Source organism: Macrobrachium nipponense, chromosome 36 (assembly GCF_015104395.2).
Source record: "Macrobrachium nipponense isolate FS-2020 chromosome 36, ASM1510439v2, whole genome shotgun sequence".
Lineage (NCBI taxonomy): Eukaryota > Metazoa > Arthropoda > Malacostraca > Decapoda > Palaemonidae > Macrobrachium > Macrobrachium nipponense.
In genome coordinates, this window is record NC_087220.1 from 59,475,321 (window position 1) to 59,501,556 (window position 26,236).

The window sequence follows — 26,236 nt, forward strand, 5'->3', positions numbered from 1 at the left end:
ATAGAAATTACACTTGAGTTGTTAGTGTATTAATGTCAAAGTCTTAGAGGTTATCCTAGCTTTTCAATGACAAAATCAAGTAAGATTATGTTTCAAGACAACAGAATGTCAAATATGACATTTAAACTCAAAATGTAAACCTGCAGGTTATGTAAAATGTAGGTTAACAAGGCTGGTGAGTAAAGGTTTCGTTATAGTACTGTGCTTGAAGTAAATGAAATATAAAGGGTGCATATACGTACTGCAAAAAAATTGACTTGTGTTTGTACTACCTTCAACCTATCAATTTTTCCCCTAAACTCAATTCCAATTCGCAATCAAACAAAACCACCTCTCTCCATCCATCCCACATTAGTTATCAATCTTTCTCTTCCACTGTAAAACTATACAATTGACATGACCTTTTCTGTAACTACAGAAGCATGCTACAGAATACACCACACCTCTACAACTAGGAAAAATAAAAACAAACAAAACTGAACAATGCATCTAACAAAAACGGGAATTTTTTTCTATCTACGATGCAAACGTCTCCATGACATGGTGATCATAACAGACACAGGCACATTATCCTCTTATTGTGATGCAGTGACAAACATTTGCATAGGAGAGGGTATGGTATATTTAATTCCTATATACATCTGCTTGGTACATATAAAAATACGGCGGAAACCTTGCCTCTTTAAGAAAGAAAGGAGTATAGTACCTTTAGTTTCAACAGGGCTTTATGGAGTTTTATATTTTATCCATGTCATTGCATTAGTTAGTTGTACAATTAAGTGATTGATGTCAAATTCAAAATACTTTCCATTATAATAGATTCTATTGATTTTTTAAAATGCCCAAACTTCTTGCACAACCTAAGGTACCTGAATTGAACAGACTGAATGATGAATATTCATAGTTCAAAATATTTGTGACCTAAGGATCTACATATAATATGATGTGCCTATCTTAATTACAAAAAACCAACTGCTTGGCAAAATATACACAGTACTGGTGAGAAATAAGCTTAACAAGAGTATGGCTTATATTTTGATCTGAAAAATGCTCAGTGTTTTCAAACCTAACAAAACCCTAGACTCTACAATAGCTTTATTGAAATTGGCATATCTAAATCATTACTTAAGTTTCATAAGTCAATATGTTTCAGATATACACTTAAATAGTACTTAGACAGTTTGCTCATAATAATAATTTCCTGAAAAATAACTGGAAACTGAATGATGTCTGGCAATAAATCACCAGCATCTGCCAATGCTATTCAGCAGAGAGGATACCCCAAACAAGACATTAAGTAGTACCTATATATTTCTTTATAAAGAAGTGTACACTTTATAGGCACAAGCATGAACAATGAAAATGGTGGAAAGTAGCAGTGTACAGTGACCAACAGCACTGGCAATCTCATGCAAAAAAAAATAATGAAAAGCAAGTTTTTTGACAACTTAATTTAGATCAGAGCTAGTCAGTGGGAGGTTATCTTGCAAACGAAAGAGAAGATAATGAATATGTATTTGCAAATGATGTCTCAAGCCTCAGGGTGCATCATTTATTAGTAGTACAGGACTTTAATGAGGCACCACTGAAAATCGTGACGGCTTATGGATTAACTTATCAGTGGTGACATGCACTTTCATTCATCATATCTGATGATTAAGCAGTGTTTTGTGAGAACGGTCCACCTAGGCTTTCTTGCCTCATAAACAATGCACAACATTTTAAATCAGATAAAGAAACTTTATGAAATAATCAAATCAAGCAAAATCAATGTGACAGAAAATAAAAATGTAAATTTGATCTGAAACAGAAATTTTTAAATGTTCTGGTCTTGCGATGAAGAGAATTCATTTCTCAAAATAGGATGGAAAAAAGAATAATCTTAAATGTAACTCTAATATAGAAGTCAACTGCCTCCTGCATAACAAATGAATATAGTACAGTTGCATTCAATGTACTGTACAGCAGCACAAAAGTTTGATATTAAAACACAAAGAAGTTTGAATTCAATAAGATATAACTATATTATTCAATTTTTCCTTTCTATATATCTAAAAAAAAGTATGGACTAACATTTTCTTGTAAAAGATGTTTTTGGCACGAAAAGCCATAGATAGGCATTGTATTATAGTCAGAATCTGATCTAAAGTGAAGATTCCCTCTCAAAAATGACCTAGCAAGTAGGCCTACTGCTTGTTGAAAAGTACATTTCAGTCCTAAAACATTTGGAATGCTGATCATTATTTGATAAAATCAATAATATAAAATCAGGTTCTGTGAGCAGCATCAGATGAGTTTTGCATCTGCTCAATTTTTATCTTTTCCATCTACCAGTCACCTTGGCATCTTTCATCCTAAATCTTCAATTTCTAATCAAATTTACCTTACTGCAAATCTTGCCTTTGAGAAAATACCCTCTGGGTCATTAGTCCGGGAATTTAGTAATGTAGCTCAGCTGTCTTGGTAAGTCCGGGAATTTAGTAATGTAGCTCAGCTGTCTTGGTAAACTACAATGATAAAACTTCTGTTATCATAGTCTAGTTCCATTTGCTTAATGTGCAAATATAAGATTCAGAAGCTTTTTTTTTTCTTTTTACTATAGAGTATACATGACCTAAGATTGCAACATGTCAATGTCTTCTGCTTAGATTGCTCATATATCAACATTACTGGAGGCAATCATTTAGCCATGCATAATAATTCAGAGTGAAGCCTGGTCACGGCTCATGAATACAGAGGGATATACAAAAGTTAAAACTGTAAGTGTCCTGTACGAAAAAAACATGGAGTCTACACTGCAATCATATGTATTGAATTTTCTTTATTCTATGAATATGTAAAATACCTGCTGTTATAAAGATGGAGTCTACACTGCCATCATATGTATTGATTTTTCTTTATTCTATGAATATGTAAAATACCTGCTGTTATAAAGATGGGGTCTACACTGCAATCATACGTATTGAATTTTCTGTAATCTATGAATACGTAAAATACCTGCTGTTATAAAGCAGTTTTCAAGAGTAAAATAGGTTGAGAACGCTCAAGTATCTCTACTGGTGAGGAATGGGAGTGAATAACAAGATTTTTCTGAAGCTATGCCTCTTTGCTAGGGCTTCCTAATGGCTATGTATCTATCTAGAGTGATTTGTGTCAGACTAAAATGTACAGGCACTTAGAATTAGAGAAAACAGGCCTTGTGTTTCATCTATGGTAATATATTATGGAATAGAGATATTTTTATCATTCTCCAGATTAGCATATGAATTTCCTAATGCTTTTGTAATAATTATATAAGCAAATTTCATGCAAAAGACTCATGAAGATTTAATAATTTCGGATTTGATTTCATCTGCAATAATCTTAATCCCACAGAATTAACTCCTAGGGATAATGGCCAGTATCATAAGCACATAAAAGAATAAGTAAATCAGATCTGCAACAAATTCTTGGAAAATTACACACAAACAAGACGCTTTTCAAGTACTGTACTGTAACTCGGGTACCTTTCTGACGTGCGCTCAAGCTTAATCAGTTTTTTCACAGGTGTGATAAAAACTGAACTTCTGCCTAAACAAAACAAGTAACATCTCAAATAACTATCAAGACAGAAGAATCAGAGAGGAATATGGGTAAAATTGAACCATGCCTGTAGACACACACACTGGGCATTGCATTATACACATAGGAATGAAGTAGTATAGATGAAGTATGCCCTTATCACACACACACACACATCCAAGAACAGATAAAACATGAAAACAAGAATGTGAGAATGAGGAAGAAGAAGAAGAAGAAGAAGAAGAAGAAGAAGAAGAAGAAGAAGAAGAAGAAGAAGAAGAAGCAGGTGATTGGGAAGATGACACAGTAGGTCACACCGAGTAGTGGAGGATGACAACAACAAGAAGATTAAGCATCAGCAGCATCTGAGGAGGTAGAGGAGGTGGAGGAGGCCGCGCGCAAGCACGCAGAAGCGTAAGAAAGAGCGTTTAGGTTCGTTACAACTTACAACTTACCGATAGTACTTGGGGAAGATCCTGCATAAGCCACGGAATGAGAAAATAACGAGTGAGATCGCGGGAGGGACCAGAATGGAGGAAAAGTGGCATTTTTGGAGGAAATGAGACAGTTTTTACTAACATTTGAGATAAAATCTATCAGTGGCCTCTTTCACCAAAATCGAGTAAATCAATCTATTTATCCTTTAAAACAAAGTTACTGAGAGGTGGAGAGATAAAGTCTACCAGTGGGCTCTTACACCAAAAGAAAGTAAATAAATCTTTCTATGTGCCTTTGCAAAAATCAAGTTACTGAGATAAAATCTATCAGTGGCCTCTTTAATCAAAAACAATACAGATATAGCAGGGTAATTTTTGACAAAGTAGACCAATATACAAAATATCCTACATGATATTTCTGGCACCTGTAAATACTGTAGATAGTATTATGCTTAAACAAATTACAGGAGAGTATACTGCTCTGTAAAGCCAAATGTTTAAGGCAGAGGCATAAAATCATCTATGAAGAGACTACGTATAACAAAACATCGAAACATAAGAGAGCAGAATCAAAACTAATAGATTTCCTCATCACATCTGTAACTCAGGCAAGAGATACCAGACCTTACAAGAGCCCTTGTTTTTATTTAATAAGTGAATTACTTAGGGCATCAAATTAATGATAATGGAAAAGCGTATCAATCAAAAAAGGTAAATTGACATTATTTACATTGTGACAATGTAAAAATTGCTGTAAAAACCAAACTTTTTTGGACAAAGGGGATCAGAATCCTTCCACATCATGACAAATTTAAACGCAACCATTTTCTGCCAGTTACAATTTTCTGTCAATTTCACAAAAAAATAAACAAACAATAAACATAACCAAACCTGAAATTCCATACTGGAAACACTAATAAAAAAGAGAAATTTATATACAAACAAAACAACAAAGAAGACTTCCTTAGAGTGAGCTGTACAAGGTGAGAGGAGAAAATAAACAAGGGTGAATTCTTCACATGTAAAAAAAGATTCAAAACCACAAGAGGGGGAGGGGAGGGGGGAATATTCGTGTGTCATGACAGTGTACTGAAATCGAGCTGCTGAAAAGTGCAAGAGAAATCAATTGCTGATTTGGTGTAGCACCATGCAGTACCACTGAACTGACTCTGGCAAAAATCGTAAACAAGTTTTAACTCCAGTTGCATTTGATCCAGTCATTAGCTCCAGAAAGAGTATTATAAACATATAGCAGGAGGTTCAGAATGCAATGTGATTTATATAGACAATCCTAACAGACAGAATACATTTTTGTACATTTTATAGACACTTTTTCCCCACAGAAAATTTGTACAGAAGATAATGAAAGAGCTATGGAATAAATTAAAATCCTTATTATGAGACACTGAAACAAGGATGTAACACTGAATACATACAGAATATACATTAGTTTTCAGTTGGAAAAATATTAAATAATCACGGGAACAATATTTTCACAGAACTCACCAAATGTAATGAGCAACTTTGCACCCCATGAAGTAATACTGAATATAACATGATTTTAGATGCAGTTGCACACACAACTTGTCAACCAAAACTCATTACGTACTTACTTGGGAAATCCCATTTACAAAGTATAATATTTTCACCGCACAAAATTGGCCACTGAAAATTTATATTCCAATAACATCTGAAGTGATGTGAAAGCTTTCTTCAAAAAGGATATTTTAACAAAAAGTTAATGGAACTGATGACAATCAAAACCAGCTCCACAAATCATGATACATAGTATGTATATGGATAAGGAACTACTTCAAGCTTTGTAATTTGGATCAAGTTGAAAAATTGATTATAGTCATCTTAGTAAATGGCAGGTAAATATGAAAAGATGGAATTTACAGTTGCCATAATCCCATGAACAAATCTAGAGTAACACACTGCTTCACAAACTTACAACTAAGCATAATGGTACACATTTGGCAAGGCTTTACTCTAACTGTGCAAATTGCAACAAGAATGATTCTTCTCAGAGCAGAAACAATAAAGAATTCTGCCTTTTCAGATACCACAGAAGAAAAAAAACTCACCCAATATGACCTAACCTGACATGGGACCAACTAAATATTAGTCCCCTTTGATTTCTCCAATCGCTTTCAACATTAGAATTAAAATTACCACAACTTGAGCAAGTGAAAAATACCACATTACTGTATTGAGCAAAATATCAGGGCTTCCGCAGTCAGTCGAACGTAACTTTTTTTAAAACTCCACAGCAACATTCTTTCCGTGACCACTCAGCAAAGAGGGTGACAATTCATTCCGAATGATAAAAGTAAACAAAAAACCAAGTAACTTAAATGAATTGGTTCATGCACACTGTGGACAATTGAAACATTGTTAACGGTGCTCAAATTGAATAATCCTTTAAATTTTCCACTAAAGGGCCGATTCAGTTTTAAAGTATAAAAAGTTTGGAAATCCAACATAAAACAAGGCTTATATAGTACTTCTATATCTTCTGCAAAATCTAAATTTAAGTTAGGCAAATACTTGCCATGACTTAGCCACTAAATGAGAGTTATTTTATTATTATTTTCTGTTGAAGTGAAGTACCTGTATGTAAGAGAAGACTGAATTTCTCGTAGTTCTAAACATTAAGCTAAATTTACTGAATGGTAGCCACTTGCCATGTAGTCATCAAGTTTGTTAAAACAGTTTTCCATTTTTTTCCTGTGTAAATAACCTACCTACAGCCACCATTGGAAATAAATCATGAAAACAAATCATGTAAGATATGTCAAACCTTAATACGTATATAGAAAAATCAGAAAACGGTGTAGCAGGAACGGTGAAGTACCCTAGGACTATAAAAATTGCAAAGCAACTAAATTAGTATCAAGAAGGATTAAAACACGTAGCAGAGATAGCATTACGATATCATCTAGACTAAAGCAGCCCAATCTGTAAGAGTTACAATGATTTCACCTATATAAAACATTCCACTGGAGCTTATGAGAGTTCATAAATCCTTGTATAATCTGCCTCATTAAGTACAAATAACGAATGCACAGCCAGCATATCACAATTGCAAGAATTTTAAGCGATTCACGGCAGCCATATTGAACAGTGAAGTGCAGAAGAAGAAGTAGAAGAATGCTTATGCAAACAAGATACTAAAATAACCTGACATTCTGTTTGTAAGGGGACTAGAAATAAATCATGCATACCCAATGTTATATAAGTTACATATATATATATATATATATATATATATATATATATATATATATATATATAATATATATATATATATTAATCAAATTAAGATTCCAGACTAAAATTAGCCAAAACATGAGTCATGTCGATGAAAGTTCAACAGCAACACAGGGAAACTTCAGCTGTACCACTGAAATCATGAAGTTTCCCAGGAAAGAAGAGGTATTCCTGACCAGATATTTTACGTTTATAAGTCTGATATACTGTTTAAAAATACCTCATGGAAAGATCTGGCCAAGGGGGATATTAAAAACTAGCAAAAATAATCATTAATGAATTTCCTCCCTGATAATTCAGAATCATTTAAGTGCAGATAAATTTCAACAGAAATAAACCTAAAAAAGATACACATAAAAACTTCTGAGAAGTGTGTGAGCAAATCAAAAACTTCAAGGATTCATCAACACCTGAAGTGAGATGATATAATCCTGAGAAACTATACATAGATAAAAAACACAATAACATCATAAAATGACAATATAAAAACTACCGGTACTCACAAAATGATCAAGCAATTTTCAATAACCCCCCAAGGCATATGTGTAATAGACCAAGATATATCTGGGATTTTTGACAATCTTAAAGTAACAATATACTGTCATAATCCCTTCCTTCAACAGCCTCATCCAACTTCCCAAAACAACTAAATTAACAGAAAGCAAATATTCACCAAAACCAACAACACCCCATCACCACCACATGCCACCAACCCTGGTTGATGATACTCACATAGGTCTACCAAAAAATAGCTTTTTATAAAAAAAAATAAGTGTAATTAGTCATTAATGAAACCATCTGTACTATAAACGCTAACAGTAGCACCCAAATAAAATGTAAAATTATCTGGCACATAAATTATAAGATACAGAAAGAAGCATTTAGTCTAGATGAACATGTAATTAAAACCTGTTGCCATAAGAGAGATTGAGACGACATAGAAGTGCTTAAAATTTGGCTTTATTTTTACCTCGGGCTGGTTTGCTGCGTTGGCTGTGAAGAGGTCTGGTCTTGCTGCTTCGCCTGCTGTGCAGCTCTGTACTGTAGCAAAGAGGCCTCTCTGAAGGCAGCTGCGTCTTGTCCTTTGATGTAAACAATGCTGAAATGGAAGGAAAAATATAATTTTTTGCTGTGACAAGTTCTAAAGACATTTACCAACATATGGATACATTACTTTAAAGAACATTATTATTATTATTATTATTATTATTATTATTATTATTATTATTAAAAGGTGAACCCATTTCATATGGAACGAGCCTACAAAAGGGGCCACTGACTTGAAATTCAAGCTTCCAAAGAGTATCCCCAAACATTCACCATTTAATTAATGAATATTACTCATTATGTACATATTGCTATTTAAAAGATGAAACCTATTCATATGAAACAAGCCCACCACAAGATTCCAAAGAATATTATGGTGTTCACTTCAAAAAAGTAACAGAAGGTAACAGGAAACACAGAAAGAAGAGTCAGTTGCTAGAACAGGTAAAATCAATCAACAAATTAGTAAACAAATATATAAAAATTTTAGTAGAAGAACCAATACAGAATCCCTACAAGGTTTGAAGCATATTTAGGACTTGTAAAAATAAATTATATCAGGGATCGCATACATAAGAAGAATCACTGTACATAGCCTATGTGTATACATGTACACAAAAACAATAAAATATATAATTTTTCATACAATTCAACCATCACTTTATTCACTACAGACATGGGCAAATTGATAAAACAAAGCCCGAATGATTTAGTTTATAGAAAACATCCAGACGTAGAACTTTGAAACATGGTACACATCCTACGAGCAAAAATATCAGGAAGTGAGAAGAGACTGCAGGTATTTCTGTCAAGGAAAAGGTATTTCTCACTGAGGAAACCTCTCAAGTAAGAGAGGCAATTTTCAAGCAGGGAAAAAGCTAAGAGGTAGTACGTACTGTTAGACAAAGGTAAATGGTGTCTTGAGTAAAAATTTCCAGTATATATAACACTGTAGGTGCTTTTTTCAAAGCTATATTTTAGTATGGGAAAAAGTTAGTTTTGCTTTGTCTTCCTCCTTGCTTCTGTTTTTCCAAATTCACTAACATATCCTTAAACCCATCCTTAAGAGGTGGGTCTAATGGTATAAATAGTTAGTAAAAAATTGCATATATATATATATATATATATATATATATATATATATATATATATATAATATATATATATATGTATATATATATATATATATATATATATATATATATATATATATATATATATATATAAGCCTACAACTTCAAATAAAAACAGTGTCAAGTATGCAGAGAGAGAGAGAGAGAGAGAGAGAGAGAGAGAGAGAGAGAGAGAGAGAGAGAGAGAGAGAGAGAGAATCCTCACAAGTGACAGTCTCCCCACCCAAAAACCTGAAAGTCCTTGAATATGCTTAGACTTCACAGTAGGCATTCTGGTACACATAAATGGGCATGTTAGCTAACCTTTCCCCCCTCCCCTTCCTCCATCCTCTTTTCCCAACCCTTACCTGACCACTTCCTAACCAGCCCCTCACCCAAAAAACAATGTTGAATAAGGAGATGTAACCATAGTAACACACTGTAACCAAAAAAGTAGCATCTGTTAGAATTTTTTCCAACCCTGTAAGTTACGTAAAGGGGACTAGTATCATGCACGTACTGTACTTCTTGACTATAAAGAGTGGCTGTATTACAGTTACATAAAGAATTAAAAGTTACATAACTACAAGCGCAAAACAGCACGTGCTTTATAACGTACATCCAGCAGGATATTTGTAACTGTTACAAAGCACAATTATGAATATATAGAAAATCATAAGCACAAATCACTACATATCAAGTACAATATTCTAAAAGGTTACAGAGGTACTGTAACACAAAGTAAAACTCTCTGAAGACCAAAATACAAAATTTAAATTTAAATGTAAATAGCTTCTCAGACACATTAAAGCAAAGGAATTCCTTTGGGGATTAAATATATAATTATGTAACCTTTTAAGGTAAGCTAGGTAGTCTCCAGACTCCATATTTGGCAGAAAATCTGTTGAGAAGCACAGAACAGGTACAGAAATTCTTACAGTGATGCCTGTAACTTAACCTTTCCTTACATAAAGCAACCCCTCCCCCCTTTAAAAAAAAAAAAAACACACACACACACACACACACACATATACTGGGATATGTATCATAAAATCTTACAGTGGCTTAGGTATTAGCAAAATAAAATATATTACGGGGTACAAAGGAAAACTTACAAAGTAGTCTAGTCAGTTCTGACATACAGTGTGTGTGTGTGTGTGTGTGTGTGTTGCGGAGGTGTGGGAGTGAGAGGTGGATTGAGGATTTGTGGGAATGGGCGAGGGATGCACGTAACGGATATTATTCATAAAATTCAGAACTTTTTGATCTGACATGACTAACTAAGAGTTACAAAGGAAATCTCTGGATTTATAGCAAAATTTATCAAAACCTAGGCCTAACTGACTAAAAATATTTTACATTAACAAAAGTAATCTTACAAACAGCCCTGTTTCCCCAATATGTAATCCCAAAATCAACAAAAAGCATAAAAAAATATAAATAAAACCAATAATTTAGAAAATGTAACTGAAATCAATGAATCACTTTAAGTGTATAATCCTCTAGGCCTAACTTACAACAATCTTCCTCGCAATCCAAAATAGACTTATGAGAGTGGATACTTAAATAAGCCATTCATATCCCCTCACTAAGTAAAAGGGTGGTATACTACGTAGTCCATTTCAGCTTAGTCATGTAACTCAAAAAAGATAAGAAAAAATAAAAATACTCGAGGTTCAAGACTAGAGGTACAAGACTCGGTCTCAACTGAAGGTGCTTAAAGGACAAAAGTTAAGTATGTACTTAAATAATAATAATAATAATAATAATAATAATAATAATAATAATAATAATAATAATAATAATAATAATAATAATACAGAAATACGTACAAAATATATTACTGTATTTCTAACTGAATTTTTAAAGGACGGATTAAATGAGCTTATATTCTTTTGGCTTAAATGTATCTTTTTTGCGTACAAGAAAGCGAATATTTTTTATAACTGAACATCTGTTTGTTTGTTTGTATGGTGTTTTTACATTGCATGGAACCAATGGTTATTCAGCAACTGGACCAATGGTTTTACGTGACTTCCAAACCATGCAGAAGTGAACTTCTATCACCAGAAATACACATCTCTCACCCCTCAGTGGAATGCCCGAGAATCGAACTCGCGGCCACCAAGGTGGCAAGCCAAGATTATACCAATCACGCCACTGAGGCTTGAACATGATGTGTAAGGATATAGGCCTAACAAAATGGCTCCCTGAATTTAAAACTTGAAAAAAGGATATATTAACCTTCTATAGCTGAATTAATTTCATTGCATGTAAATATATTATGAAAATACATTCGAATTCAAGGGATTTTGCCCATTGTAGAACACACAGTTATATTTTCAAGATACTATGCCTATACTCTATGAAAAAACCTATAGACAAATTTCCAAAATGTTAGGCCTATAATTCATAAGAAAAAAAGCCTTTCTATTACAATTATTTAAGCAGATAAGACCAAATTTCTAAATATTTCCAAATCAATAAGCCTATAGTCCATAAAATTACTTTCGATTTTAAAGTTTGTTGAACAGTTAAGAATGTATACAGATGTATCTTCAAATCAATATGCCTGTAATCCATAAAAGATGTTCGAAATTAAGGTTTGTTGCCCTGTTAAGAATGTATGTATATAGACATCTTCAAACTAATAGGCCTATAATTTCGAAACGAACAGCAGGCAATTATATATATATATATATATATATATAGATATATATATATATATATATATATATCATATAGTGTGTGTGTGTGTGTGTTGTGTGTGTGTGTGTGTGTGTGTGTGTGTATACATAAATACATATCATATATATATATATATATATATATATATATATATATATATATATATATATATATATATATATAGTGTGTGTGTGTGTGCGCGCGCGCGCGCGTGTGTGTGTATAGGCCTATAATTGCCTGAAACAACTTTGAATCCAAAACATTACGTATACAAATTATCTGATTATATCAAATTATATTCAGAAAAATAATCACGCAGTATCATCACAGAAGAAGAAGAAGAAGAAGAAGAAGAGTTGTATAACACTGGGTGATAAATTATTCTCTTTGATATTTTGGCAACTAGGCCTAAGGGTCATCGTGTGCTACAGACGTCAAGTATAGACCTACAGAGAGAGAGAGAGAGAGAGAGAGAGAGAGAGAGAGAGAGAAGAGGAAGCATTCCAACCTTGCGTAACCGGTTCGAAGCGGAAGTGTGGAAGTGTGTGTGTAACCTACATTACAGTACTAAGTTAATTTAAAAGGATGACAATCTCTCTCTCTCTCTCTCTCTCTCTCTCTCTCTCTCTCTCTCTCTCATAAACATACATATTCTTTTATTCTTTACAAAACCCAGAACAGATTAAAAATAACTTTGAAATAATAATACAATAAAATTTAATTTCCACAAACAACATCTACATAACGAGCAAATTACCATAAAGACGATGACGTCATCGGACTACGTCATTCGCCAGTGATGACGTAATCATCCCTATGACGTCACGCGATGACGCAACCAAACTAAAGGGGATAAGATCACCTATTTATTTCTCTTACTACGCATTAACTGTGTTTATGTGCAACCCGACAAGCCATCAGATCTCACATTTGTCGAAGGGGAGAGAGAGAGAGAGAGAGAGAGAGAGAGAGAGAGAGAGAGAGAGAGAGAGAGAGAGAGAGAGAGGCTTAGACTTCAACCTAAACTGACAATAACCCTATTTTGTGACATCAGCATATTCATTTAGAAGCAATTTACAGAAATTTATTGAAACACTGTAGGTCATAGGAGCTACAAGCACCTCTGTAAGATTCTGTAGAGGTTATAATAGATTCAAGGGATCTTCAGAGAGACTCCTATGAAGATACATAAAATCTGTAGGTCATAGGAGCTACAAGCACCTCTGTAAGATTCTGTAAAGGTTATAATAGATTCATGGGACCTTCAGAAAGACTCCTGTAAAAGATAGACATAAAATCTGTAAGTCAGATGACCTACAAGCACCTTTGTAAGATTCTTTAAGAGGTATAATAGATTCAAGGGACCTTCAAAAAGACTCCTGTAGAAGATACTTGAATAAAATTTGTAGGTTAGAGGAGCTACAAGACCTCTGTAAGATCCTGTAGAGGTTATAATAGATTCAAGGGACCTTCAGAAAGACTCCTGTAGAAGATACATAATATCTGTAAGTCAGAGGACCTACAAGCACTTCTGTAAGATTCTGTAGAGGTATAATAGATTCAGTGGCCCTTAAGAAAGACAATAATTGCATCAACAGATTCCAATAGAGGATATCAATATCAACACTGTAGGTCTGGGACTAAAAATACATCTGCACGATGCTGTAGAAGTACAACAGGCTCACGGGGCCTTCAGGAAGAGCCTCAAATACAAGGAATATACCATTAGATTCCTATGGAAGCCGCTTACATAAAAACTGTAGGTCTGTGGAGCTAAGAGCACCTCTGTAGTACCTCTGATCTACAGCAGTACAATAGTCTTACAAGCCCATCAGAATTTGCCTCTACAACAAGATATGTATCAGCAGAGTCCTGTAGAAGGTATCTACATACAAACTGTTGAAGTACTTTGCACAAACAACAAAGGCAAGGGCCCTTCAAAGCAAGACTCTACGACAAGCAATGCATCAGTGGCTTCCTGTAGAAGCAATTGACATCAACAATGAATACGTCTGGGAGACTAAGAGGCCTCTGTACAGTACTGTAAAACTACAGTACACATTCAGCAGACTTAAGGGTCCCTCAAACAAATCCTCTAGACAAACAACAGGGGCCAGGGCACTCCAAACAACGCCCCTAGACAAAGAAAACACTTCCAACGAAGCTCACCTATGCCAAAACTTGCAGGGGGATGTGATGTGAGTGTTCCCTTCAACTAGACAAATTACCAACTGAACTTCCTAGACAGATGGGCAAAGGTGGCGTCTCCCCGAGTCCAGAGAGGGCTTTTGTGGGGCTTCGTGACGCAGAGAAGAAGGAGGAGGAGGAGGAGGAGGAGGAGGGCTGAGTCTCTCCTCCTGCTACTTCCACAAAAACCCACGAGAGGTCACTCCGTAGGCTTTAGGCCGAGGTGACTGTGAGCTCTACTACTGAAGGTGTTTCTGAAGAAGTCACATCCGTTAGGATAATTTTTCCAATGCTCTGAGAGAGAGAGACGATACACGAAGAAGAACTGAAGAAGCCCTACGCTCTCGTCTTCTTCCAAAAAAAGACTTGGGGGAAAAATGTTTACGCGTGCAAACCTCTTGTACACAGACACCACTCGTACACATTCACACACACACACATACCAGACTGCAAAATAAGTAGAATGGAAGGGCCTTACACGGCCATGGTACTTTTAACAACATACCTACTTACATTTACACCAAACACACACACACACACACAAAAGAAGCTGCAATGTCTAATTCGTCGAAATTCAACAACTTTTGGAGCCAGAAGGAGAGAGACCTAGGCCTATGGGAGAGTATTTACGTTCGTTCAATGAACTCTAAAAATGATAAATACAGCAAAAACCATTTGCCATCCATCAAAGAAAACGGGGAAAGTGATACAGAAAACGAGAGAGAGAGAGAGAGAGAGAGAGAGAGAGAGAGAGAGAGAGAGAGAGAGAGAGATATGTAATACCATCTTCAAAAGGGCTAACCGCCATATCATTAATGTACATAATCCCTCCACACGACCTTGCCTGTACCCCATCAGATAACACCTCCCCCCTCCAACCCCACAAACCACTACTCTAAAATGTATGGTTTCCTCACACCTTCCCCCTCCTATTCTTCCCCCTACAGGTGTGAGGGGGGTGGGGGCTATATTTCCTCACCTATCATGAATCTGGGTGTCACGAGATTTAAAGAGATTAAAATGACCTACTAAGAACTATTTGTTATATATTTATCGAGTTACTGTAGATCTACAGTTACTGGTCATGGGTGAATCAGAGTAGCTGTAGAACTGTTTCCTGCAATTACCTACAAAACTGTAGGACTGCTTCCTCTAATTAATTACAAAACTGTAGGACTGTTTCCTCTAATCATCTACAAAACTGTAGAACTGTTTCCTGTAATTACCTACAAAACCGTAGGACTGCTTCCTATAATCACCTACAAAACTGAAGGACTGCTTTCTCTAATCACCTACAAAACTGTAGGACTGCTTCCTCTAATCACCTACAAAACTATAGGACTGCTTCCTATAATCACCTACAAAACTGTAGGACTGCTTTCTCTAATTACCAACAAAACTGTAGAACTGTTTCCTGTAATTACCTACAAAAATGTAGGACTGCTTCCTATAATCACCTACAAAACTGTAGGACTGCTTTCTCTAATTACCTACAAAACTGTAGAACTGTTTCCTGTAATTACCTACAAAAATGTAGGACTGCTTCCTATAATCACCTACAAAACTGTAGGACTGCTTTCTCTAATTACCTACAAAACTGTAGGACTGCTTCCTCTAATCACCTACAAAACTGTAGGACTGCTTCCTCTAATCACCTACAAAACTGTAGGACTGCTTCCTCTAATCATCTACAAAACTGTAGAACGTCTTCCTCTAATCACCTACAAAACTGTAGGACTGCTTCCTATAATCACCTACAAAACTGTAGGAATGCTTTCTCTAATTACCTACAAAACTGTAGGGCTGTTTCCTCTAATCATCTACAAAACTGTAGGACTGCTTTCTCCAATTACCTACAAAACTGTAGGACTGTTTCCTCTAATCATCTACAAAACTGTAGAACGTCTTCCTCTAATCACCTACAAAACTGTAGGACTGCTTCCTCTAATCACCTACAAAACTGTAGGACTGCTTTCTATAATTACCAACAAAACTGTAGGACTGCTTCCTATAATCACCTACAAAACTGTATGACTTGTTCCTCTAATCACCTACAAAACTGTAGGACTGCTTCCTCCAATCACCTACAAAACTGTAGGACTGCTTCCTCTAATCACCTACAAAACTGTAGGACTGCTTCCTCTAATTACCTACAAAACTGTAGGACTGCTTTCTCTAATTACCTACAAAACTGTAGGACTGCTTCCTCTAATCACCTGCAAAACTGTGGGACTGGTTCCTCTAATCACCTACAAAACTGTAGGACTGGTTCCTCTAATCACCTACAAAACTGTAGGACTGCTTCCTCTAATCACCTACAAAACTGTAGGACTGCTTACTCTAATCACCTACAAAACTGTAGAATGTCTTCCTCTAATTACCTACAAAACTGTAGGACTGCTTCCTCTAATCACCTACAAAAGACTGCCTAGAACCTGCTTTCCTCTAATTACCTACAAAACTGTAGGACTGCTTCCTCTAATCACCTACAAAACTGCAGAACGTCTTCCTCTAATTACCTACAAAACTGTAGGACTGCTTTCTCTAATTACCTACAAAACTGTAGTACTGCTTTCTCTAATTACCTACAAAACTATAGGACTGCTTCCTCTAATCAACTACAAAACTGTAGGACTGCTTTCTCTAATTACCTACAAAACTAAAAACTCTCCGCTAATTCCTACAAAACTGAGAACTCCTCTAATCACCTACAAAAAACTGTAAAACGTCTTCCTCTAATTACCTACAAAACTGTAAACGTCTTCCTCTAATTACCACAAAACTGTACGTCTTCCTCTAATTACCTCAAAATTGTAGAAAGCCTTCCTCTCAAATTTAACCTACAAAACTGTACAAAACGTTCTTCCCCCCCCTCTAATTACCTACAAAACTGGTAAAACGTCTTCCTCCAAGTAATTCCTACAAAACTGGCAGAAACGTAATTCCTCTAATTACCTACAAAACTGTAAAAAAGTCCCCTTCCTCTAATTACTACAAAAGTTGTAGAACGTTCTTCCCTCTAATTAACCTACGAAACTTGTAGGGACCTCTTCCTCTAATTACCTACAAAAACTGTAGGGACCTCCCTCCTCTAATTAACTTACCATACAAAAGCTGTTAGAAAACGTCTTTCCTCTAACTTACCTACAAACTGTATAAAACCGTCCTTCCTCTAATTACCTACCAAAACTGTAAGAAAACGTCCTTCCACTTAATTACCTTACAAAACTGTAAAACGCTCTTCCTCTAATTACCTACAAAATTGTAGAAACGTCTCCCTCTCAATTACCTACAAAACTGTAGGACCATCTTCATCTAATTTACCTACAAAACTGTAGGGACCTCAGTTCCTCTAAGTTTACCTACAAAACCTGTAAGAAATCGTCTTCCTCTTAATTACCTACCAAAACTGGTAGAACGTTCGTTCACCCTAATTACCTACAAAACTGTAGGCCCTATTCCTCTAATTATCCTACAAAAAAATTGTTTAGAAAACGTCTTCCCTATTAATTACCTACAAAAACTGTAGAACGTCTTCCCTCTTAATTACCTACAAAATTGTAGGAACTTCTTTCCTCTAATTACCTACCAAAAACCTGTAGACAACGTCTTCCTCGAAGTTACCTACGAAAACTGTTAGGACCTCTTCCCTGCTAATTACCTACAAAACAACTTAAACCTATTCCTCTAATTACCCTTCAAATATGTAAGAACGTCTTTCCTCTAAATTACCTACAAAACTGTAGCACTGCTTCCTCTAATTACCTATAAAACTGTAGAACGTCTTCCTCTAATTACCTACAAAACGTAAAACGTCTTCCTTCCTAAAATTAACCTTACCAAAACCTGGTAAAACCGTTCCTTCCTCTAATTACCTAACAAAATGGAAACGTTCCTTCCTCTAATTAACCTTACAAAACTTTGGAAACCTTCTTCCCTTCCTAATTACCTTAAAACCTGTAGGACCTCTTCCTCCAAATTACCTTACCAAAACTGTAGAAAAAGTTCCTTCCCTTAATCAATTACCCTTTACAAAACTGTAGAAAACGAAAATCTTCCTTCTAATTACCTACAAAAACTGTAAAAACGTCTTCCTCGGTTAATTACCTAAACGGAAAAACTGGGTCTAATTTCCTACCAAAACTGTAAAACGCCTCCTCTAAAATGACCTACAAAACTGTAAAACCTCTTCCTTCTAATACCTAAAACAAAAACTGTAAAACGTCTTCCTCTAATTACCTACAAACTGTAAAATGTCTTCCGCTAATTAACTACAAACTGTAAAACATCTTCCTCTAATTACCTAAAAAACTGTAGGACCTCTTCTCTAATTACCTACAAACTGTATGAACCTTCTTCCTCTAATTACCTACAAAATGTAAGGAAAACGTCTTCCTCTAATTACCTACAAAACTGTAGAACGTCTTCCTCTATTACCTACAAAACTTGTAAAAACGTCTTCCCTCTTAATTCATACAAAACTGTAGAACGTCTTCCGTCTTAATTAAACCTCAACTGTAAAACGCGTCTTCCTCTAATTACCTACAAATTGTTAAAAGAAACGTCTTTCCTCTAAATTTACCTAACAAAAACTGTAAAAGGCCCTCTCCTCTAATTTACCTACAAAAACTGTTATAAAACGGTTCCTCTAATTACCTACAAAACTGAGAACGTCTCCTCTAATTACCTTACAAAACTGTAAAAGTCTTTCCTCTAATTACCTACAAAAATTGTAAAACGCCTTCCTCTAATTACCTAAAAAACGAAACTGTAAAAGGAAACTCTTCCTCTAATTACCTAAAAAACTGCTTCCTTCTAAAATTACCTAACCAAAAAACTGTAAAACGTCTTCCTCTAATACCTAACAAAAATTGTAAGAAAACGCTTCTCTAATTACCAAAATACGAAAACTGTAGAAACGTCTTCCTCTATTAACCTACAAAAACTGTAAAAACGCTTAAACTTCCTTAATTACCTACAAACTGTAGGACCTCTTCCTCTAATTACCTACAAAACTGTAGAACGTCTTCCTCTAATTACCTACAAAACTGTAAAACGTCTTCCTCTAATTACCTACAAAACTGTAAAACGTCTTCCTCTAATTACCTACAAAACTGTAAAACCTCTTCCTCTAATTACCTACAAAACTGTAAAACCTCTTCCTCTAATTACCTACAAAACTGTAAAACATCCTCCTCTAATTACCTACAAAACTGTAGAACGTCTTCCTCTAATCACCTACAAAACTGTAAAACATCTTTCTCTAATTACCTACAAAAATGTAAAACATCTTCCTCTAATTACCTACAAAAATGTAAAACGTCTTCCTCTAATTACCTACAAAATTGTAGAATGTCTTCCTCTAATTACCTACGAAACTGTAGGACCTCTTCCTCTAATTACCTACAAAACTGTAGGACCTCTTCCTCTAATTACCTACAAAACTGTAGAACGTCTTCCTCTAATTACCTACAAAACTGTAAAACGTCTTCCTCTAATTACCTACAAAACTGTAGGACCTTTTCCTCTAATTACCTACAAAACTGTAGAACCTCTTCCTCTAATTACCTACAAAACTGTAAAACGTCTTCCTCTAATTACCTACAAAACTGTAGAACGTCTTCCTCTAATTACCTACAAAACTGTAGAACGTCTTCCTCTAATTACCTACAAAATTGTAGGACTTCTTCTTCTAATTACCTACAAAACTGTAGAACGTCTTCCTCTAATTACCTACAAAATTGTAGGACTTCTTCCTCTAATTACCTACAAAACTGTAGCACGTCTTCCTCTAATTACCTACGAAACAGTAGGACCTCTTCCTCTAATTACCTACAAAACTGTAGAAGGTCTTCCTCTAATTACCTACAAAACTGTAGAACGTCTTCCTCTAATTACCTACAAAACTGTAGGACTGCTTCCTCTAATTACCTACAAAACTGTAGAACGTCTTCCTCTAATTACCTACAAAACTGTAGGACTACTTCCTCTAATTACCTACAAAACTGCAGAACGTCTTCTCTAATTACCTACAAAATTGTAGGACTGCTTCCTCTAATTACCTACAAAACTGTAGAACGTCTTCCTCTAATTACCTACAAAATTGTAGGACTGCTTCCTCTAATTACCTACAAAACTGTAGGACTGTTTCCTCTAATTACCTACAAAACTGTAGATCGTCTTCCTCTAATTACCTACAAAATTGTAGAACTTCTTCCTCTAATTACCTACAAAACTGCAGAACGTCTTCCTCTAATTACCTACAAAACTGCAGAACGTCTTCCTCTAATTACCTACAAAACTGCAGAACGTCTTCCTCTAATTACCTACAAAACTGCAGAACGTCTTCCTCTAATTACCTACAAAACTGTAGGACTGCTTCCTATAATCACCTACAAAATTGTAGGACTGCTTCCTCTAATTACCTACAAAACTGTAGAACGTCTTCCTCTCATTACATACAAAACTGTAGGACTGCTTCCTCTAATTACCTACAAAACTGTAGGACCTCTTCCTCTAATTACCAACAAAACTGTAGAACGTCTTCCTCTAATTACCTACAAAACTGTAAAACGTCTTCCTCTAATTACCTACAAAACTGTAGAACGTCTTCTGTAATTACCTACAAAATTGTAGGACTTCATCCTCTAATTACCTACAAAACTGTAGAACGTCTTCCTCTAATTACCTACAAAATTGTAGGACTGCTTCCTCTAATTACCTACAAAACTGTAGGACTGCTTCCTCTAATTACCTACAAAACTGTAGAATGTCTTCCTCTAATTACCTACAAAATTGTAGGACTTCTTCCTCTAATTACCTACAAAACTGTAGAACGTCTTCCTCTAATTACCTACAAAATTGTAGGACTTCTTCCTCTAATTACCTACAAAACTGCAGAACGTCTTCCTCTAATTACCTACAAAACTGCAGAACGTCTTCCTCTAATAACCTATAAAAATTGTAGGACTTCTTCCTCTAATTACCTAAACTGTAAAACTTCTTCCTCTAATTACCTACAAAACTGTAGGACTGCTTCCTCGAATTACCTAAACTGTAAAACTTCTTCCTCTAATTACCTACAAAACTGTACAACTAGTTCCTCTAATTACCTACAAAACTCTAGAACTGTTTGCCCTGGTTGCCTGCAAAACTGTAACTCTGCTTCCTCTAATCACCTACAAAACTGTAGGACTGCTTCCTCTAATCACCTACAAAACTGTAGGACTGCTTCCTCTAATCACCTACAAAACTGTAGGACTGCTTCCTCTAATTACCTACAAAACTGTAGGACTGCTTCCTCTAATTACCTACAAAACTGTAGAATGTCTTCCTCTAATTACCTACAAAATTGTAGGACTTCTTCCTCTAATTACCTACAAAACTGTAGAACGTCTTCCTCTAATTACCTACAAAATTGTAGGACTTCTTCCTCTAATTACCTACAAAACTGCAGAACGTCTTCCTCTAATTACCTACAAAACTGCAGAACGTCTTCCTCTAATAACCTATAAAAATTGTAGGACTTCTTCCTCTAATTACCTAAACTGTAAAACTTCTTCCTCTAATTACCTACAAAACTGTAGGACTGCTTCCTCGAATTACCTAAACTGTAAAACTTCTTCCTCTAATTACCTACAAAACTGTACAACTAGTTCCTCTAATTACCTACAAAACTCTAGAACTGTTTGCCCTGGTTGCCTGCAAAACTGTAACTCGCTTCCTCTAATCACCAAAACTGTAGGACTGCTCTAATCACCTACAAAACTGTAGGACTGCTTCCTCTAATCACCTACAAAACTGTAGGACTGCTTCCTCTAATTACCTACAAAACTGTAGGACTGCTTCCTCTAATCACCTACAAAACTGTAGGACTGCTTCCTCTAATTACCTACAAAACTGTAGGACTGCTTCCTCTAATTACCTACAAAACTGTAGGACTGGTTCCTCTAATTACCTACAAAACTATAGGACTGTTTCCTCTAATTACTTACAAGACTCTAGAGCACTTTCATAACAAAGAAGTTATACTAAATATAACATTCATGAAGCTTCCAACGTACGAGCAGGCATAACTGAGGGAGAGGGGGAACGGAGGGAGGGAGGGAAAAAGGGAGAAGGGAAGGGGGAAATCCCCCTTTAAGCACTGAACAGTGAGCGATTACTGGTATGGATGTTATGAAACAAGATTGGAATACGAAGCGTAAATTACTTAGAAGAGAGAGAGAGAAGAGAGAGAGAGAGAGAGAGAGAGAGAGAGAGAGAGAGAATTACCACTTATGCAATGGACAAAAAGCAAAACAACAGCAAGAATTATTTTGGTCTCTAAGTAGTTCTAAGCCAGTCTACCTTAGCAACCATATTATTATTATTATTATTATTATTATTATTATTATTATTATTATTATTATTATTATTATTATTATATGCTAATTCTCTATTCTATAACCTTCCTTTCCTTATTTAAACGCGACCTTAAGAGCTGACAAGAGATTCGCCCACTACGTAGTCCCAAGTCCACGTTTTCAAGCTTTATATTATATTTATTCTAAAAAGAAAACCCCTCTCGTCTCTCTCTCGTTTGTCATCTATGACACTTAAGTTTTATTTTACGTATGTTTCGTCTCTCTCTCTCTCTCTCTCTCTCTCTCTCTATTCAACTACTACCAAATTTCTCTCTTATCCGTCAATACAGCTTCTGTCAACGTCTGCCCCCCCAACCAACCCATCCCCGCCCCCTTGCCGAGACTTCCTTGTTTAGAGAGAGAGAGAGAGAGAGAGAGAGAGAGAGAGTGTCTGTAGGTATCCTCTGAGATATTGCTGGACTCAGTCTGCTTTTTTTGTTTCTTTTGCTTGTGAGATAGAATTTGAAGGACACGGTTACCGAGGAGGAAGCTAAAAGACCCTGTCTGTCTGGTCTGTCTGAGAACAGGACTTCCGAATATCGACGTCTGAACACCTTTCATAAAATGTTTATTTTACAAAAATAAATCGAAAAATAACAATATATATATTTTTATAATAAAATTTTTTACACAAAAAATAACAAAATATCTTAAGAAACACACTTTAATTCTTTACGGAAAAAATTCTAAAGAGAAATTTAACAATAAAAACATACATTGTTAAGAAAAACATAAACATATTACGAAAAAAATTTACACATTAAGGGGGAAAAATCAGCGAAATATCTAAATAATTCTACGAAAAAAATCGAAGGAATTTCTAACGAAATGCATAAAAATCCTTAAAATATATATATATATATATATATATATATATATATATATATATATATATATATATATATATATATATATATATATATCTATATATTGAAAATCATTTATAGACTAAAAAAAAAAACACCGCAAAAACCTTACGAAAAAAAGGCTATGAAATTTCTTTAAAAAGTTACATAATTTACTAAAAAAAAGAAAAAACATGAACTTCCGAAAAAAACAAATATTTTTAAAACTTCTATGTCTAAAAAACATAAGTAAAATAACTCACGAAAAAAAATTTCTAACGATACAGAAGAAATAAACAACCACGCAAAAAAAAAATTAAAATAACGGGGGACACAACACATTTCCCACAAAAAAAAGTTAACACTTAACAAGACACGTTTTCTGTCGCAAAGGTACGTCTAAAACCGTCTGCTGGGGGAGATCACGTGTCCGCGCGCAAACGTGAACAGACGGACACAAGCGCTCTCTCTCTCTCTCTCTCTCTCTCGTCAATCCTCCTCATCTCTCATCTCTCTCTCTCTCACAAGAAAAAAAAAGAGAGAGAGAGAGAGAGTCTTTTGCCCTTGTATGGAAAGCAGACTTCCTAGATGCTTGCTTGCAAGAAGACGGATAAAAAGTTAAAAAAGAAAATAAGGTTTCGTCTGCGACAGCTATTATTGTTATTCATCATAAATATTCTATTTAAATATATATTAGAATATATATAATGTATATATAATTCAAATCAAATATAACCAAAATATGAATAAATACTAATACTTTCCTATCACCGTTTTCTATGTAAATATAAATAAAAAGAACAAGTTGAGCCTTCACGGGCTCTTGTCCCCAAAAAATACAAGTACAATAACCCTTCCTTACTCGATAACGACGATGGTTATTCGGGTCTCATTGTAACCTATAACCGTAAGAAGACACAAGCAGTTACCTGAAGTCCTCAAAAGAATCCTAGCAGTTACCTGAAGAATCCATAAGGTCCCCAGCAGTTACAGGAAGTCCATATGAGTTACCTGAAGCCCCCAACAGTTATAGAAAGTCCCCAGCAGTTACCTGAAGCCCCCAGAAGTTACCGGAAGTCCCTAGCAGTTACAGAAAGTCCCCAGCTGTTACCTAAAGTCCACAGAAGACCCCAGAAGTTACCTGAAGACCTCAGAAGACCCCAGCAATTACCAGAAAGTACCAAGGACCTACCTGACGTCGGTGCTGACGAGCTGAGTCCTCCTGAGGATGGCCCTGGCCTGGGAATTGGTGATGTTCCTCATGGACTCGTTGTTGACGCTGAGGATGAAGTCCCCGGCGTGGAGTCTCCCGTCCTTGTGGACGGCGCCGTTCCTCACCAGGGAGGACACCACCACGCCGTTCACGCCCTGGTCCACCACCTCGATGTTGACGCCTGCGGGAGGAGGAGGGTCCTCGCCATTAAGTATGGATATCTATATATACGTGTGTGTGTGTGTGTGTGTGTGTGTGTATGTATATATATATATTAGTTGAAATAGCTGGCTGAGTATAAAGTATACATTGTCAATTTTGCAGCTTTCTAACAGATATATGTAAGAAATGATCACAAAATTTATATAAAATACCAATATTTTGTAAAGTATTTTTTTATCAATTAGGACACATGATGAAATGTGGGTTTTAAAATATCAAATATTTTAACATTATCAAACATTATAACAACATACTGTATTATTATGATATAATACATAATGCGTCATCTGACCTCTCTCTCTCTCTCTCTCTCCTCTCTCTCTCTCTCTCTCTCTCTCTCTTCATGATTATTGGACAATTGTTATTTTCCTGTAGAGTGTACTCTCCCCCTCTCTATCTCTCTCTCTCTCTCCTCCTCTCTCTCTCTCTCTCTATCTCTCTCTCTCTCTCTCTCTCTCAATCTGTAAGCCCTGGACATTTGCCATAGTAAATAGTCAATTCTCTCTCTCTCTCTCTCTCTCTTCATGAATTATTGGACAATTGTTATTTTCCTGTAGAGTGTACTCTCTCTCTCTCTCTCTCTCTCTCTCTCTCTCTCTCTCTCTCATGAATAAGTGGACAATTGCCATATTTGTAAATAGTCAATTCTCTCTCTCTCTCTCTCTCTCTCTCTCTCTCTCTCTCTTACCCAGCTGGTCGCCTCCCTTCTTGATCTTGATGGCCCTTTCCAGGTCCTTGGGTAAAGAGGGCACCTGGGCAGTCCACCTGCCCAACTGGGGCGAGGAGTGGGGCGTGGCCTGCTCCTCGTCACCTGACCCGCCGCTGGTACCTGTAAGAGAGACCTGGTTTAACCTGGGTCGTGTAGAATATAGCCCGTTTGCACTGGCTATTACGAGGTTGAAATGTTCCTAGGGTGGGGTTTGGTTGGGATAGAATAAAATCAGTTGGTGGGATTGGAGTTAAGTGTGTTGTAAACAATGACTGAAGGGGTCGTTATAAATGAACTTATAATTACTTTGGAAAATGAAGAAGCCTTTTTTGAAGATAGATTTCATATAATAATAATAATAATAATAATAATAATAATAATAATATAATAATAATAATAATAATAATATAATAATAATAATAATAATAATAATAATAATAATAATAATAATAATAATAATAATAATAATAATATATGTTTTGTTTTTCTCTCTCTCTCACACACACATTTAAAAACTATGGCAATATCATCTAATAT

The 26,236-nt window shown here is 35.5% G+C and overlaps 1 protein-coding gene across 1 annotated transcript in view; it reads right to left on the reverse strand.

The window, feature by feature from the left end:
• The window catches only part of LOC135203464 (multiple PDZ domain protein-like), a 658,890-nt gene that overhangs the window by 194,695 nt on the left and 437,959 nt on the right, over positions 1–26,236 (reverse strand). The window contains 4 exon segments of the mRNA XM_064233189.1: positions 4,017–4,037; positions 8,242–8,370; positions 24,748–24,949; positions 25,679–25,832. Of these exon segments, the coding sequence (XP_064089259.1) occupies positions 4,017–4,037; positions 8,242–8,370; positions 24,748–24,949; positions 25,679–25,832 (506 nt within the window).